Genomic DNA, 19394 nt, shown 5'->3' with positions numbered 1-19394 from the left:
ACTGTGCGGCGACAAAGCTGCGCACGCACACACACACACACACACACACATGCAGTTTCTCCTTTCCTCACCTTCTCTTAACTTCTATCTAAATTTAGATAGAGAAGGCAGGGAGATATTAGTGTGACGCTCCTGGGGAGAGGAATGCACAAGGCTGGCTGTCGGTAATTAGGTTGAGCCACTTCTTGCCACTGTTAACATCCTGCTTTAATATGAGAAGGACCCCTCAGTGACCCTTGTAGGTATCTTCATTTCTTCATAATGTCTCTCTTTCCCACACATCCCTCCCCCTTTTTTCCCTTCCTTTGTTTCATCTGCTCCTGGCCGGTGGTGATTATGGATTCATGCTTTTTTTTTTTGTTGCCAAAAGTGTATCTTGCCTCACAGTTTCCATTCTCTGTCTTTCAGCCCTCACCTGAGGCTTTTATGCACACCTAAATTAGGGTCATGGATCTCTCCCTTTAGAGGACAATTTTCACCATCCATCCATCCATCCGTCCGTCCTTCCATCCATTTTTCCGTCCGGCCATCCGTTTTATATTTCCATGCTACTTCCATTCATATTGTCTTTGCCATGGTTTTTGGAATTCAAACCTTTTCACTACCCATCTGTCCATCATCCATGTTGCCATGCTCACTTCCATTCACTTTGTCTTCTCCATGTTTTTTTTTAATTCAAACCTTTTATCCATCCATCCATCCATCCATCCATCCATTCACCCCTGCTCTGTCACCCAAACCGACTGCTATATTTTTGGCTGTGCAGTCTATAGAAATAGGCCTGTGTGGATGACAAGGTCATGGACTTAATTAAGAACAGTGAGAGAGGAGTCAAAAGTTCACTCCTTTTCCCTCCATTCGTCCTTCCTCCGTTTACTTCACACCCACCGTGTCATTGGAGGATATGACCGAGGAGATAACATCGAGCAAATGTACAGTATTGCACACGACATTCACTTGCAGACAATCAAAATTCTGCTCCAGCCTGCAGAAGAGCAACAGAGAGCGAAAAAAGAGAAAAGTAAAAAAAAAAAAAAAGAGAGACATGTCTGTTTTTTGAATTCTTTGCAATGATAATGACATTATGGACATGAATAATGTAATGTCTGCGACGACCCAGCCTTTTTTTTTATCATAACCCAGCGATTTTCACATCACTGCAGAAGCATAATGTACTGTCCCCAGTCACTCTACTGCGAGAGCATTATAATCTGAGATGTTCTTTGCATTTTCCAACTACTTTAAAGACATTTCTCTGTTACATTTGTCGCCTCATGGATTGAATACTGATCCAGTGGCTGTTCAGTTCAGTCCCAGCTTCGTTAAAAGTGATAATATTTAAGTTTTTTTTTTTGCCCCCACTGTCTCTTTTTCACATCCACAATGACCCAGTACTTTAATTGCCATTGTCAGGGGAGACTGTAAAGAGGGTCATGAAGCCTCTAGTGCAACATCCTCCTTATTTGGATGCCTCCACTAGAGTTGCTGGGGGAAAACATGGGGTAATGAGACAATACACACATACACAGACAAATCCCACTTCAGCCAACAAGCACTTCCTGTGCCTTACCCAAATCCCCAGAACAGTGTGTATGTCTCATTTTAAATATTTCACAGGTTTGTTTTCAGCATGTAGATTTGTTTTATTATATCTCCTAACACAGAGCTATGACCCCAGTGATTTATGCTTTTGGTTTCGATGGGCACATTTAATTAAATGTGGGTTTATTTTGGTCGATCATTACCCTTCATCTGCGTTTTAACATTTATGTCGCTTTCAACCCTAATGTCAAAGATCAGATCAGTGCACTGCTTGGTAAATTGTCTGCAGCTCATATGGAAAGTTCGCTGTTTATGTTCCCGCAGCAGTTCCCTTGATTCAAATGCGTCTCATCCAAGAGCTCTGTGCCATTTATCAAAGTTATTGTTTGAAAGCAAACAGGGGAAGCTATTTCAGCAAATAAATTTGACGCCGTATTGATGGGTTATGGCTCTCGTTTGAGGATACCTGTCAGTGGCTTTTTAAATTGAAAGTGATTGTAGCCGACGGTGAGACAACTCCGAATCACACATCCACTGATGCGGCAGTATGCTGGAAAACAGTGGAAAAAGGTCTGCGGAGGCAGATGATAAGAGTTAAGCATCAATAACATTATAGTCATGCATGAAGCTGCGTCTCGCTTGTGTTCGTATATCTATTTGGAGTGTGTGTTGGCAGCTTTTATCCATCTTTATGTGTCTCTCTGTTGCAGGAGATGTATTCCAAAGGAATGATCCTGACCAGTGCTATCAGACAGTTACGGGGACAGGGTGACAACAAGTTTGAGGTGGTCACCTCCCTTCGGACCTTCGTATTCCGGGCTGAAAGAGAAGGTACAACAAGTGGACATATTCACCTTCTTCTGTCCAGTATTACACAACCTTCTATCTGCGTTCTGCTTGTCAGTCTGCCTCAGTTGCTCTGACCATCTGATTCCCTGTCTGGCCTTGTTTCTCTTCCTCTCTTCCTTCTGTTTCCTCAGGACCGTCCTTTCGTCTCCCCCTTCCTCTCTTGTTTGTCTCTCTCAGTCGCTGCCATTTATTTTTGCTGCTGCTCTCCCATACAAAGGACATTGCCAGTTTGGCGGATGTCAGTGAGTTAAACAATCTTTCTTGCATCTGTGATTTAAAATCCCATTGTGTGAGAATGACATTTAATGGTGAGACACTGCCCTGCCAGTCCTAGTGTTTCCTCTGTTTCCAACTGCATAGGTTTATGCATCAGATTTAATTAGGCGTAGCTGCTCTTCTTTGTTTGCATAGTAAGTGAAATGTACATCCATTAAGCCCGCTGTAGAAACATGTGGGCACAAGATGCCTCTGTAAAGCAAAGCCCTTGCCCCAAAGTGCATCTATAAGACTTGTGGTTGGAACTTCGATTTCCAACTCGGAAACGACGCCGTTTGGGTGCACAAAATACACCATGTAATGTGTTATTGACTTCTTCCAATGGGTTCCGTCAGTGGCTTGCCCTGCATACGCTTGGGTTTCTGACTTCTCATCTGGAACGCAGTGAACTCGGGGATGACCTCGCTCTCTGTTCCAACTTCAGAGTTTTGACGTAAATGGAACGCAGCGTGTTTCAAAGGCTACAAAAACATGATACGCCTATACTAACATACTTTTAGGTCAGGGGTTTCCAATCTTTTTTTAAAGAGGGTCATATTTGGTAATGAGAAGATTCCCGGGGTAAAAGTTACATACAAGTGCACTGTTTTACAACAATTTTATTTTCATCGTTTTTAAATGGCAACGTAACCAAATCTAAGCCGCACAGGAGTGAACAAATGAAAGAAAAAAAAACATCTGGAGTCAGATGAAAGGATTACATAATAAGTGGTGAATGCATGCACCTGCCTGTCATGGCCAGGATGCGAACCCTGGGCTCAGAGCACAACTCCTTACCAGCAGGGGGCGGTGTTTGCCATAAATAATAGATTAGAAAACTGGAGATGTGGGCTATAAAAAATGGGCCGTACCGTAGCCATACCTGTGGTTTTGTATTTAATTTCTGCTAATGCATCATTTTAAATGTTACACTACCTGTAACTGGCAAGCTTTGCTCTCTTGAACGTAAGCAAAATTCAATTACAGTGTCAGCGGTATTCAGAGGCATTCTTTTTCTGTGTTGTCACGTCCATTCCACTCCTAAACTTTTTATATTTGGCTTAACCATTTATTAGGAGTCATTTTTTTTACTCCAGTCTTTCTCTAAAGCTTTGTAACTTATAGTCTGGTTCTGTCTAGCTTTGTATTACTAGAATAGGGGTAGTATTTTTGAAAATTGTGCTTTTTTCTTACGTGTCCACCGGTGACACTTAGTCCTGTTAGCGTAACTGTTAGCAAAGATGGCGGACACTGTTTACATTCTGGGTCTCTGACCAATGCTCGGGCCAAGTGTCACTGGTGGGCACGTAACAAAATATGGAATGGAGATTTTTCTCGACTCAGGGGAAACTGATGTTGGGGAGCACAATCTTTCAGAAATACTACCACTATTGTAGTAATACAAAGCTAAATGCAATCTCAATCAGAAAAAGCAAATCTAAAGAAAAAACATTTGTTTACACGCTATACATTCTCTTTGAATGTGATGCTATAGGGAGCTCAGGGGAATGTCACTGGCACGGATGGCCTAAAACCTTTGATATGAAGTCTATCTGTAAGGTTAGAGTAAATGAAGAAACTCTCAGATCTCAAGAACTGTCCTTTTTAATTATCTCCTTCCTCCTTCCTCTCCTCATCCCCCTGTCAGACAGAAGGGAGTCGGAGTCGTCATTGCTTATTGTCTTTCAGCTGGAAGCTTTGTCTGCGTCGGCCTTAATGAGGGAGGAAAGAGAATCTCTCCACTCCTTACCTCCTGCCTGTTTGATGGCAGCCCATTAGGCCGCTGAGATCAAGCTCCTCGTTTACTAATCAAGGTCCATATCTGGGAGGTCAGAGACCGGCCACACTTTGATTCGTGTGAATGAGCGAAATTGGAGAAATTGAATTTTGCATGATGACTGCGATGAGTGCCTTTTGACTCATTGTGTGAACAGTTGAGAACAGACTGGACTCAGAGCTGTGTATCGACAAGAGCACGGAGACCTCAATGCAAGTTATTGACATATTGACATCTGCCGTGCCAGGAATAGAATCATCAATATTTGACCCACCCATCACTGGCACTGAGCATCAACTTATTGCACTTGATGAAAAACTGTACGGGATGTGCATTCATCAATGCTTAGTTAAAAAATAGATGTGACAATAATACATCAGACCGGACTTATGACATTACTTTGAATAATTTATTGTACGCCAGCACTGAAATGGTTATTAAAGGAATAATGGATGCAGAAAAATAATCCAGACGTGGCTGGATTGGTCTTTAGCGAGGCTATTAACGGTCAAAAGCTTCAGCTACCACTACTACTCACTATTTGATTATTTATTCTTTTTTTTTCACAAATTCATAAAGGCTTTCATGATTAATCGTTAATATTCAGATGTAGCCTGTCATTTGAGGTTGTGTGATGTTAGCAATTTATAAAAGTTATCATGTGTCATGGGGGCGGTGTCAACCCCTCTTGATGAGGTTATGCAACTGCAAGGCCAAAAACAATAATTTAAACAAACCCATTATCATAGTTTTCAGTCTTTTTTTTGTTGGGCCCATTGTGAAATATCTTTTCCGGCCCAACAAATCCTTAAATCATGGTGCACAGAAGACTATAACATCCAGTATTTCTATTTTAATTACTTATTTTGTTAACTGATAGAAATAACTTTGAATCAGGCCTAGGATACAAAACAATGCAAAGCTATTCTTTAAACGAATAAGAAATATTTTGTACTCATTTACAACACATGAAAATCAAAAGTCGTTGGGATTTATTTATTGCTATGACCCCTCGTGGCCCTCCTGCAGTACTTTTTATGGCCCAACAGGAAGCTGCAGCCCATCCTTCATTGATAGAGACTAAATCTCAGCACAGTCTCAGTTTCTCTGCTTCCAGCATCCATCAACACACGACTTTGTTTGACCCAGTGACCCACACACACACATTATTAAGACGAGGAGTGTCGGGGATCACACTGTGCACCTTACAAAGTTTGGTAAGACAAAAATGTATAGAGAATATATTTCAACTCTACCTGAACTGCAACACTTTTTTGTTGTTGTCTGTTTACCTTGATGTTTGTAGAGTTGGGTGTCTGTAGACTCCTCGCTGTGTAGCCGCTAGTCAAAATGAGTGTAGCAAGTTGATTCTTCTCACTTTCATTCCTCTCGCATAATTATTTTCTCTCATTTAACAGTTTTTCTCTGTCATTTGAGCTCATCATTCCGAACAGATGCCATTTCATTTAATTTTTTGCCCAGGCTTTGAACTCCTGAACTCATTTCCTCTGTTGCAGCCAAATTACAAACTCAAGCTGGACTAACTTAACTGTAGTTATCTAACCTGAAACACTTCTGTTCACAGAACTGCCATTTACGTCTTTAAAAAAACAACAACCCATTACTGAAAAACATTATAATTAACAGATACACCTTTCTTTGTCACAAATCTCTGGAGATAATGACTTTCATAACTGTCCGTCTGCCACAACATGATTGACTGAAAGAATAATAAGCAGGTGTAGTGTGCAGGTGTTCTCCTATACAACCCATTTACATGAAAACCTAATTTGATTGTCTACTTGTGGTTTGATTGTACTTTGAAAAGACGCCCGTTTCAATCACTGTCGCCTCACAGCTAGACGGTTCGCTTCCCGGTCTGGGAACCCCGGTTGGCACCAACAGCCCTGTGACCCTTATGTGCTGGATAAAGCGGTGGATTTTGAAAATGCAAATCTTGCAATACGCTGTCAAGACGTTGGGACAGCTTGTAAGACTAAAAAAAAAAGTTGGACACGTAACTGTTCTGGAAGGTTCCACCATTTGTAGGTTGACTGAAGGCTTGGATTGTGTAAGCAAGGATGGGTTTTGGGCTCACTGCGTTGTGCCAATCTTTGTGGGAGTTTGAATGCGACGCTTCTCAGGACAACATTGCCAAGAATTTAGGTCTTTCACCATTTATAGTACATGATATTGTGAAAATGTTCTGAATGTGCGTGAACACCGAGCCCTGGGGGAGTATATTATTGGTGGCTTCTTTGCAAATGGGGTTTGTAGCATAATTAAATGAATATATTTAATAATGTTCTTTACCCTGCTGAAATATTTCATCATATGTCCTTTTAATAGGACTGTGCATCACCATCAGTTGATTAAATGTAGCTGAACAACCAATTTGCCATTAGCACTTTTTTTTCTCTCTCGCCACACTCAACACCAGCTCGTCTCTCGCTCTCTCTCCCCGACAACTCAACACATCGTCATATTGATGGCGGACGTTTTTTGAGTTCTGTGGATCTTCAGCAGTTATCATTCATCACCCTGTCCATGGCTTGATCATCATACGTCACACTCAGCTGTCTTGACAAGAGCTGGGCTGTGAGATTCAGAGGTGGTCTCTGATCTCGCCTGGGATCAGTGGGTGGCTGAGGGCTGAAGATAGAAGGAGGAGGAGAAAACTTGAACCTCATCACCTCATGCAACTTTAAACAGGCCCACTTGCCTTGTGGTGGAGAGTCATCAATCTTTGGGGAAGCGCACGAGGAAGAGGGAGACATGAGGAGACGGAGGCAACGAGGAGGGAGTAGGATAGTGAAGTGCAGTTAAGGAGCTGCAGGCCTGATGCTCCAGGGGTGGGTGTGTTTGTGTGTGTGTATGAGGGGGGGAGAGGGTGATGGAGTGATGGTCAGAAGAGTGTGGGAGAGCTCTAGGGGCCATCCGGGAAGGTTAAAGGAAGACGCTATCGGAGCAACGTGGAAAGGAAGGGATTAAAAAAGCGATGGGAAGAACAGGAATGATAGAGCGAGACAAGTGCAAAAAAGCAACAGAGAGGTAACGGCAGAGACAGCAGGGAGAGATGAACAGGGCAGAGTGAGGATGGAGAGGAGGAGGGAGAAGTGAGTGAATAATTGAAGGCCACCGGAGAGAGTGTGTGCACACAGCTGTCGGCTGATTCTCCACTTGGTCTGCAGGTGGCCTCTTCCCTCAGGTCCTGTCAGCTTGAGCGAGGAGAGATGGAAGGAAGGCGGAAGGTGGGCAAGGGGAGAAGAGAGGAGAAGAAGGGAGTGATGTGGTGGGGAGTGGCAAGACGGTGGGGAGAAGAAAGCAAGAGGCAAGGAGAGTTTGGCAGGAAGAGAGTGATGGGAAACGGTCGGGACACGGAGCGAGGGAGAGAGGTGTTTGGGAGGTGCGGATGAACACGCTGCGAGAAAGAAGTTGGAATTAATTGTGAAAAGAAGTGTTGATGATTTGTATTCCGCCGTTGCCCTTTCCACAAACCTGCTTGTAACACATCTCGGATTTTGTCTGAGATGACAGGAAACGGAGTTAAAGTGGAAAAAAAGCTGTAAAGGAAGAAAATAAAATGGTTGGGAACAGGCCAAGAGAGAAAACGCTGACAAAATATTAAGTCAGGAGGATACAGAGTGGGAGTCGAGTTGTATAAACTGCAGAACATATTTCAACTGCCATTTTTCACATGTTCGTAAACACTGGCCTATTTTCACGGACCAGAAGCTTGATAATTAGAAAACATTAAGCAGCATTAGCAAGTTTGGAGTTGTGTCGCTGCCATTGATTAGTTATACTATTTCTGTCCCTGTCGTCTCTTGAAACAAACATGTGACCGTTAAGCAGTCAATTGCTTGATCATGGATGTTGGTGCATCAGGGTTATCAAATCATTTTCACCGAACACTGCTTTCTGGAGACAGAAGTGAGCCAAAATCACATATCTGGGGACGTTGGAAGCGAAAGCATGTGGACTGAATGATGTTTAAGTCAAAGGCTCCTAAAGCTGGACGTGAATTTCTTCTTCTTTTTTTTCTTTTAGTGAATGCGATTCCAACAGTTTTAGCACAAGAGGTTTGATTTTTTTCTGAATGCGCTTAAACAGACATGAGACAAAACAAGTCCTCTGCTTTTTGTTTTTTACTATTCCTGTTGATGGAGACCTCTGTTGACCTTTGTTGACCTCTGAGTGGACCTGGCCCTCATCTGCTGTACTCTCACTTCATGGAAAGTGCATTTAACTTTGAAATACATGGCTTTGTATAGATATGCTGTATTTCTCTGATGGACTGCATTTAAATTGGTGACCACCTAGTCTTCAGGCTCCGGCCCAAGATGAAAGGACTTATTGAACAGCCATTGCTGTTTGCAAAGACCTCTCTATGACAGAATAGCCCAATATTGATTTATACCATCAGTCTCAGTCGTTAGTTTCAGGTCTTCTCCAAACAAGTGTTAATATTGTAAACGGCACATATGAGCGGACACCAGTGTGGTTGACTGTTGATGTCGTCCAGTCTTCAAGCTTCACGATGGGATTTTATTTTTTCAACCAGAAGCATATACAGTAGCCTCGTTTTATACATTATCTTTTAAATGTAAACACATGTCTGTTACTGTACATTTAAGCCGTTGTTAAATGAGTTCACACAGTGCTGATATCAGCTCTGCGACGAACACTTACAGTACACGCTAAAGTAACACTTGTGCACTTGGCTGCAAACGGGGTGTCAAACGTACGGCCCCGCGGCCCAGAACCGGCCCACCAGAAGGTCCAAGGTCTGGCCCGCAAGATGAATTTGTGTAAACTACTGTTAGAGAAATAAATGCTCAGATTTAGAGCTGTAATCGACATTATGATATTAATCGTTAGTTGCAGCTCTACTCAGATTCTTCCAGATCCCCTGAGTGGTCCGCCTGGTCATCCCCTATCCGTAAAAGTAAGGGTGTTAACCTGGAGTAGCCACAGCTCCAGCCCTGGAGGTAATACCTCCCCAGCGCTTCCCCCGACCACTGTCCTCCAGAGGCAGAGCAGGAACTACTTTGAAGATAATCAACTATACTATACTACTAGTTATACACACAGTAATTCCTGAAACTATTAGCTCCCACTTTAGTTTCAGGAATACTACATAGTAAAATAAAATCTAGATCGTGTGAAATGCTAGAATCTTTAGTTCCAGATACCTGTTGTGATGTGTAAATGGTAGACTTAAGCATAACATTTTCGGCTTTTACACATTATGTTTTGCGAAAAGAGTGGAGTTCTTGTTGTTTACGTGTAGGTTGTTGTGCTATTATTTTACTCATCTGGCCCACTGGAGATCAGACTGCACTGTTTGTGGCCCCTGACTTACAATGAGTTTGACACCCCTGAAGGATGAAGCACACAAATAATAAATAAATGTCCGTAAATGTAAGCAAGTAAAAGTACCAACAAAACTAAACTAAAATGTACGCACTGCAGCTTTAAGAGGTTTTTTTTTTAGTCTGCATGCAGAGGTGAGAACACGTTTGCAAACGATGTGAACTCCTTTGGAGCTTGTGTGTTTTTGTGCCAGACCGTGTGCACAAATATAAATTTATACGAGGCAAATTCTGGCACGAGTCAGATGCCCACACAGGCGTATGGGCACAATACTGTCTACTTTCTTGTGTGAAGTTCCTCTCAACCTGCTCCCTCCCATGCTCAGACTGGCAGCCTGCATGCAACAGAGATTGGAGAGAGAAAAAGAGCGAGCGAGTGATGAGAGTCGGAGAGGGATCGAACCGACCCTGAATAAAAGAACAGGCAAATAAGTGAGCGCGGGGCAGGTAATGGAAGTCAGAAAAACAGGGTGGGAACGAAACAGTAAAGCCTCGTGATGTAAAGAGCAGTCAATAATTGAGTAGGCATTTCATTATTCATACAAGCTCTTTGTGAATTCATATGAATCTGGGGGGCAGAGAGACCAGAGCTCAGTTTGGGACCAGGCAGGCAGCGGATACAGTATTTGGGAGCTCAGGGGGTAGAGGGTAGTAATGGGATGCCAAGAGAGGAGGGACTTTTTCTTCAGAAGTCGAGCTGATGGCAGATTTGTTTGTAGAACAGGTCAAAGAAGGTCATGGAGTTACAGGCGAGAGGTTGATTAAGGTACATTTTCCAGCAATATCAGGTTGTACAGTGGCTGCAGAGTGATTGACAGCTCACCGGAATTCCCCCTTCCTCCCCCGTTACTCTCCTGAAGGGAAGTGGGGTGAGTCCACAGCAGCATGTCACTGTGGAAGTAACGGAATCGCAGAGATGGCTCTGTCAGCGCAGACAGGAAGGAGGAAAAAAAAAAAATCCAATGAGTGGGAAACTCCTAATTAAGCCTTTTCAACCTCTAATGACCTTGTCTGAACCATTGCAAAAATGTATAATGAAAGAAGGAGGGGAGGAAAAAAGAGAATTGAAGACAGTCGTACCTGACCCAAATAGACCTGAGGATAATTATGACCAAGAGTGGACCAACTGGCAAGACCTGAACAGAGAGATAACGGCGTGGCGAGCCTCCAATTAACCAGCGCCCGTGGTCGAAAAGAGCCACTAAGACGTGTCCCTTCACTTTGCAGCGTGAAGTGTGACAACCAATAATAATAATCCAGATATTCAACTCCCAATCATTGTAAAAGCAAAAAGAAAAGTCACTTAAATGATGATTCACACAGTGCATTGTTATAATTGTTATACAGTACAAAGCATGTCTTCTTTTATCGTAATTATTTTTTGGATTTTACATATATTTTATTTCTTATTAAAACCACTGGCCAGCAGGGTAGGACATTCATTAACCAATTGATTAATGATGGGAGTGATGAGCTATCATGAAGGACGGACTGAAGAAGTGATTAGGAGTTCCTAATAAACTGGAGACTGAGCGTGACTTTTAGACCTTGGAAGTTACCCATGTGGAATCGAAGGAGGGGGATGTGAAGTGGTGCCTTCAAAGTCCGTCTGTCTGTGGCCTTGCTCTTTAGAAAAGGATGAAAAGACAAAAAAATGTCGTCAGGGGGATCAGTAATTACCCAATCCAAAAAAAACATTTTAAATTCTTCACCTCCAACATTTTGGTTTGCCTAAAATAAATACAAATATTTCCAGCTGCTTCCTTTTGCAGCACATTATTTTGTTTTGACAAAGAATTGCTACACACTTAATTAAGCATAAGCTTAAGATGTGAATACTCGGTGTAAAGACTTTTATTCCAACCTAGACACTTAAAAGAAAACACATCAGGACCCTCAAGTCCTGTGGATCATTCAAATTCGTTGTTGTCCAAAAATACATTTCCTGTAAATCATGGAGGCGTGATGCTCTACAAAATGTTTGCGCTTGTTCTGACTTTGTCGGTTTGTGCGTTTCACCAGCAGTGTCTGTCAATCTGTCAGAGAAGTTGCTTTTTTAGTTTATCAGATGATGAGCTGATCGCGAGGTTCAAGTGTGTATTTAAAACGATGCCTTGTTCTCAGATCAAGTTCATCTAACTTTTCATGTCTGTTTGCAATCTTTTACTTGATGCTCTTTGCCTTTTTTTTTTTTGTCTTTCTTTCTTGATCTGTTTCCGTTTCATACTGTGAACAGTTCCCACAGAGGGTGCTGCTGTGGGAACTGTGAAGATAATGGCAAAGGACAGTTTGCTAAATTTCCCCACTTGAGCAGAGATTGTCCTGTCAGAGCTTAGTAACCATAGGTGCAGCTGACCTCTCAAGCTTTGTTGTTCTTTTCCACAGTGCAAAGCGATATACTGTATATGTATGTATATACTATGTATATATATATGTATATATGTATATATATATATACTGTATATATGTATATATATATATATATATATATATATATATATATATATATGTGACAGCTATTTTATAGGCACACCCTTCAATTCAATTGATTTTTTGCAAGTATCCCAAGCTGAAATATAGACATATTCTATGTGATGCATTGTCACAGCTATTGATTAGCATCAAGACTTTAACAATTAGGGGTGTCATGATCCCGATTGTAATTCAAATATTGATCGAAACTACGTCACAATCTTGACCTTCGAAAGCAAAGGCGGAGTCGAGGCGATGTCCTGCACGTGTGCCAGAGGGGGACAGTGTTACCTCCTCCTGCTAACCCCTAAGCCGCTGCCAACTAAAAGTAACCATCGTGACCGAACTCAAACCCCCTCCTGCTTCTCTAAAATCCCTGGTGTGGAAATATTTTGCGTTCCCCGCGAGCAAACGTTGTTGACAAGAAAACCGTGTGTGTGTGTGTAAACTATCTCCACATGCATCATACAGACGTAAGCGTAACTACCAAAAAGACTCCGTCCTCAAAATTCAATTGGCACTGCAGTGATAACTATCCCTATTTATTGTTAGATTCATATGGTTAATAATTTATTTAAATTTTGACAATAATTAGTGTAGTACATTGCAAACAAAAGGTGGACATTTGTGTCACTCCATGACACCATTGTAGGCAATCAAAATGGGAATTAAAAATTAAAATTATGACATCAAACCGATGATCCTAAACTAAAGTAGACAAGTCTAAAAATGGCAGACCCATCTGTGCTAAAAGAGAGAAAAATACATCGGGAATCAAATTGAATCAAAGATTTGGAGAAATAGTCCCAATATCACGTTGCGGTGTGTGGTTAAGATAATCCTTTATTCATCCCAGATTAATTTGCAGCAGCCAACAATCACAGCAAGGTAGAAAAGTAGAAAGAAGATAAGCAAATAATGACGATTAAATACTATTAAATATGTGCAAGACAACAAATGAAAACACCTTGCGCTCTACGACACAAGGTATAAGATATAGCCCCTCCTCCTCTCTTCTTTTTTACGGCAAAATCACGTCACCTGCACAACAAATTGAAAGAACCGGAATCGCACAAAAAGGATTCTGTGGTACATCACGTGGGATAACACACTGTTTTATAATTGTATTGTATCTTAAATGCAGCCAATTCTGGTGAATTCACACTCTTTGAAGCCGTAGACTGACATTGGCAGTTAACGTACGTAGAGAGGAAGTTTTAGATGGCGGGCCTGGTTGGTTGTTGACCAACTTGTTTTCTTTCCCGCTGTTTAATCTCTTTGATACAGTCACAGCTGAAATAGCATTCACCATGTACCCCTCTTCTTTGTCTCTGTCTCTCCCTCACACACGTGTCCACAGGGGAGCGCCAGGAGTGGATGGAAACTCTTCAGTCAGCCTTGCACCCCCCTGCCTCCGGCTCCCAGAAGCCTTCCGACAGCCTCCTCTACGCTTCCTCCACAAACAAGCGAGGTTTGCTGGAACTGCGCGGTTACAAAGGCAGAGTGCTGGTGTCCCTGGCGGGGAGTAAAGTCAGGCTCTGCAAAACAGAACAGGTACATCCAACACCACTGGGACTTCCTCTCTACAGGATGACAGCTTCCTGTTTGAAAAAAAAAAAGGGAAGATAATAATCAGAGCCTATTTGAAGGAGATGAGGCAGCGATCATAAAAAAGGGATGAGGTGTTCATACATGTGCGGTGCACAAAGTAAATATAGGCTTATATGTGTGACAATACTTCTGGGGTTTATTGAGATGCAGTACTCTGTATTTTTGATGCCGACAACCAGATGGTAGCACGAAGGAATAGCTGTTTGTTACCAAGGTATTGGAGCAACTTCATTAACAAGACAACAAAGCACAGCCATACAAGTCCAGATCATGTACTTTAAATACTACATCGATCCCAATTTAACATTTAATTTAAGCATTTAACAAACTACACAAGTGCTGATGGATTATGAAGCGTCAGAGAAATCCGAAATTGTCTTTTTATTTGAGACTTTTGCTGTGGTTGTACATGGATGGACAACACTGGTGCCTCACGGAATATAGGTTCCACCATGGTCAACCATGGCCTTTCATGCCTGTGTGCAGTTTGCATGTTCTGCATGTGCGTACATGGCTTTCCTCTGCGTATGGTATCGGGGTACTTAAAGTGGCGGGTTAGCCTGTGTCCTACAGTCCGTGTTCTGTGTCTGTCATTCCATTCATACTAAAAAAATGAGGATTCATTAACATACACACTTGATTCCACGTTACACTCCAGTAGCTGCAAAAGTATTTCCCAGGCCCTGTTAGCTAGCATTTGGCTCCATTACTCTCAAAGAGCAGTGCTTGAAGGGGGGGGGGGCGGGCCTAATGCTTACTGCTGGACGTAGCGGTAATTTGGCGGTTAGCAGAGCAGTGTCTGTCGTCCCCGCTATGTAGCAAGAGATGCTACAGTTGCTAAAGTGATAGTGATGTGATGCTCTTTTATATCCCGCAACAGGGAGAACAAGCATGTCCAAGTTAAGTTTGTCCGAGTTCAATAAGGAAAAGTGAATGGTTTGTGCTAGTCCGTGAATATTTGGAGAGCAACTAACCAACAACATTAACATAGCTGTCAATCAATCACTGCTTCACCACTTTGGAGCAACTGCTGCTAGTTGCGAATGGTAAAAACAGCATTTGTTTTAGTTTAAATTGAACCATTAAGTAATTTATGCAGTGAAATTATTCTTCAGTATGGTTGGCATTATTGTCTTTGTGCTCTTCTGTGTGTTTGCAGCAGGTGTTAATCGCCTTAATGTATATACTTTGGGAGTAGTTTGACTGGGAATATTCATGTGAAAGATATTGTAGGCTGTTTTTACTGAGTTGCGTCCCTTTCGTAAACATCAGTGGCACTTTTGGCCTTCATTTTGAAGGTAAGATCAGATGTGACTGCTGTGTGAAGCAATGAACCGTTGCCTTCTATTCAAATTGTTAATAGCTTAGTTTTGCTATTAAATATAGTATCCGGGCACTTTTGCAAGTTGCTGCAGTGTGTTCGATAACATTTGTCAAACGAGGATCATCTTGAAGTCACAGTATGACAATTCTGTATTTTCCATCTGGCGACACTGTGGCGGTACTTGCATTGCTACATGGAAAGCTGGATGTTTCTCAACCTCTGACACATGCGGCGCTTGGACTCGAAATGCTGTTCGTCAACACTTTACACCATTGCATTCAAAGTGTGTTGTAAGATATAGCAGGAGGTATATGTTCTGTGAATTGCTTGTACTGAGATTAGTTTGAGCATCTCCATTAGCTGTAACATCTATCCTGACGTGACAGACATGAGTGACAGCTGATGGCTCTTTGGAGGATATGTGTGTCAAACTGTGGACATGTTTTTAATATGCCGCAGATGGATTGTAGTAATATGCAGTAATGTAATTCTCCTTATTGTTTTCGGAAACGTGGCCTGCTCTTTGTTTTCCCTAATTCCTTTTGAGTGGCACTTCGCAGTTATTATTACAATTGCTGCAAAAGACACAGAAGATTGATGAGAGAGGGTGGAAAAAAACAGAGAGTTGCACTCTGACTTGTCTGTGTGTGTGTGTGTGTGTGTGTGTGTTGCCTGCTTACATTTATAAAGTTAAGTACTGACTGTCCATACACGGGTGCGGCAGCGATCGATGGCTGTCAGCGGTTTGCGGACGTGAGCTGAAACCCACAATTGTCCCTGAACAACTGCAATTTCGTCCGACTGGATGTGAGCTGTCAGAAGCAGACAGGTGTCACAATGTTATTAGCATGCGAGGATCCTCCGAATGCAGCGCCTTGTCCGTTCGCGTCGTTTTGTGAAGGCCCAGAACAGCAAGACGTGGAGGGAGAAGCAACACGCGGACGGTAAATGACATGACTCCTAATTGACAAATGCACCAGGTCCAAAATATTGTTGGAACACTGTTTACAACAGTTTCCACTTCTTCTCACGTTGAATGGGAGCCTTGAGGGATGACTGACACTCGGCTAATGTGACCTCAGGCCAATCCTCCTCCATTTATACTCGCTATGACTGAATCTTTTCATTTAATGAGTGAATACATAATAGCAGGAGTGAAGCATCTTATTTTGGCAAAGGCTTAAATGTGCACTTGTTTTTTTTTTTTGGTTTGTTTTTTAAGAAACTTCAAAGAAAATTCTGTAACTATTATCAGTTTAATCAGTGAATATTTATGCAGTTATGGTAACCTTTCAGAAGTTTTAATTATGTTCCTTGTTTCTTTTTTTAACGCGATATTTAAGCTATTTTAATGAGCCGATTTTTCTATGAGGCTAATTTGTGTGAGAGGACCTTCTGAAATTTGAATAGACCACCCCTGCTTCAGATACCAAGTCCTAAATTGCAATAAGAGAAAGTTTACTAAATGACATTCAAACTTAAACCTGCAGTTTTCTTTTTCTTTTTTTTTTTTGCTGTGTCCATCATCTGAAAATGAGCTCTGTCAAGCAATATCAGACCTGACGGAGGGAGTGTTTGTGTGTATATACAGTAGCAGCAGTGCAGAGGTGGGCAGGGGCAAGAAGCATTAATCCAAACAAACTGCTGAGTGGCCATGTTTTGGAGCAGTACAATTCACTTGTCAAACTTTTCCTCGCTGCTTCTTTGCGCTTTCAGTCGTACTCCGACCCGTTTGGAGCCGTCTCGCTTCACTTGGTTGCTGCGGCTTCCGTGACCGTCTGTCTTCATGGAAAACAAATCACTTCCCGTGTGCAGAAAGGGAATGTTGCCGGGGCGACCGAGAGAGTCACATGGATCCGTTTGGCTTTAAAAGGCATTTGTTAAGTTTTTTTTACACTATCTGGTTTTTAAAAACAACTTTCATAACATTCTCATAAAATGTTTCCATGTGTGTCAATGAGCTATGGTCGGCCGTCGCATACCGGAATGGATGTCAGGGGCCGTCCGCATGGCTGTGACTCAGCGTATGTGCGCCGCGTGCGCGCGTGGCCAACTCTCCGCCCGCAGTAAATACAGTGAGATGGATCTCACTCATGCAGCAGAATTGTGCATTTCCTTTTTGGAAAGCTGCAGTGTTTTGAGTCATTTGGGGGGGTTCCATGTGGACGGAGATATTTCCAGGACTTTTTGAAAAAGGTTTCTGTAGCGAGTTCCTTATTTTGAAATGCATGGTCTGGCTGGTTTGTTACAAGATGTAACAGCAAATATTTTATTAAATTCAAGCATATTTTAGATCTATGCAAACAATACTATTTGAATTTCATATATATATGTATATATATGTATAAATATATATAAATATATACCCTCCTAAATGTTACACACTGGACCTTAATGTTTTAGAAGGGTTTAAAGCTTCTAAAAGATGGATTTCAGCATTTCCTTTTCTGATCAATGGTCTAAAAATATGCCATCTATCCAGGATACTTTTCCCAGCTGACATTGGGACATAGAACGACTTCTGACTCGGTGTTTTACGGCCATAAATTTTGGCAACTTTTGGGACACCGCTTAATAAATCCTAACCGTTCATTTACTTTAGACCTGGTTGTCACGCTAGATAATAACACTTTTAGTACCTCAATTTGCAACACAGGCGACAAAGGTTTGGGAATCTTGGGGGATTAAAGTGTCAGATAAATAAGTAGCCTGTAGTAATTTGTTTTTCATTCATTATCACTCTTTTTCTTACGTGTGTTGTTTTTTTTAAGCTGTGAAACACAGGAGAGATGCTCATGCTACTTTTTTTTGGCTGCAGCAGCAAGACGACCAATCCAAGATGGAAAGACACCTAATTGCAGTTATACTAATATTTATTTCCTTTACTTGCCTCGTACGTATTTGTGAGCACATGTGACAAAAGCTCATTTCTATCCCTCCTTGGCTCTCCTTTTCTCATTGCTCACTCCTGTAGATTTGTTGTTTACCGTTCATTATTGCCTTCATTCAGGTGAACAAACATCTTCATTAGAATTCTCTTTCGGGTTATCGCTGCTTGTCAGCGCGTTTTCACGTCCTCCATCCACGACGTGCAGCTGTGCATGAGGAAGGAATGAACTGAGAGACCAGACCAGTGGAGAGATGTAGAGGATCGGGACGGCGGGAGCGCGTCAGTGCAAGGGTCGCATGAGTGAGGAATGAGCGTTGGTAGTTTATAAGAAGAGGAGAGTGATTGAGAGCAAGAGGGAGGTGGAGCGTTGCCCCGTTCAAGTTCAGCGGAGTGGAGTATTTAATCTAACGTGATGAACGAGCTATTGGAAACATCATCCTCCCAGCTCCTCCTTTACCGCCCCCCCACCCCATTTCTCACGCACTGTATGCCTTGTGATGGAGCTGTGTTTAAGGCCATTTAAACACAAAGGTAAAGAAAGACAGACGGAGCACAGAGTGTGTCACAGAGACGCATTTGCTCCGAGAATGATCAGCCTGCCATCGGCTGCATAGGCTGATCGCTACAACCGGAGCAACTTGTTTCATGCGGTATCATCTCATACATCACAGGTGTTATCTGGTTTGTCTTCACCGCGGCGGCTGATTGATTGTTTGTTGGACGGCCATATTTCTTGCTGTCATCTTGTATGTAAACCATCGTCCCACAGGCTTGGGCTTCTCATAGGCTGAATGGGGGGGGAGTGGAAATGCTTACTAGATATTTTTCTTCTCTCTATTTCCCCTTTTCTTTCGTCCGTGCTAAGGCAAAAGTGACACTTGGAAGTGCAGCCTTCTCTGTTGGAAAGGTATTAAGTATACAACAAATGGGAGACTGAGGATTTAATTAATCTCTGCTTTAATTAAATTTCTTTCTCATTTGCTCTTCGCAAGATCGTCTTTGCAACGGTTAGCAGCAGCCGACGACTGCAGGGCCATTTTGTTGAATTTGTGACTCAGCAGGCCCCCTCTCTTCCTTCTTTAATCATTCCTGACACAGCTCAAAGAGTCATTTTAAAATACTGTTGCTAACATTCGGTATGCATTGACTGCATTTCCTTTTACTTGGAGGCAGCAAACCATACCCTTATTATTGAGCAGGTATAATATTCACAATTGTGGTTTAGCTTAGATAGAAAAGCCAATATTTGAATATTTGAATATCGTGCCACTTTTACCAGTGTTTGGAGCTAAACTAGGG

The 19394-nt window shown here is 42.2% G+C and overlaps 1 protein-coding gene across 6 annotated transcripts in view; it reads left to right on the top strand.

The window, feature by feature from the left end:
- The window catches only part of arap2 (ArfGAP with RhoGAP domain, ankyrin repeat and PH domain 2), a 280445-nt gene that overhangs the window by 177527 nt on the left and 83524 nt on the right, over positions 1 to 19394 (top strand). For all 6 annotated transcript variants that reach the window (XM_044020851.1, XM_044020850.1, XM_044020857.1 and 3 more), the window contains 2 exons: positions 2253 to 2373; positions 13631 to 13824. In XM_044020851.1, coding sequence (XP_043876786.1) covers positions 2253 to 2373; positions 13631 to 13824 — 315 coding nt within the window. The remainder of the gene's footprint in view (positions 1 to 2252; positions 2374 to 13630; positions 13825 to 19394) is intronic.

The sequence above is a fragment of the Solea senegalensis genome, linkage group LG3, assembly GCF_019176455.1.
Source record: "Solea senegalensis isolate Sse05_10M linkage group LG3, IFAPA_SoseM_1, whole genome shotgun sequence".
In the NCBI taxonomy this organism is placed as follows: Eukaryota; Metazoa; Chordata; class Actinopteri; order Pleuronectiformes; family Soleidae; genus Solea; species Solea senegalensis.
The sequence above is the reverse complement of the archived record's forward strand: the minus strand, read 5'-3'. Positions and strand labels throughout refer to the sequence as shown.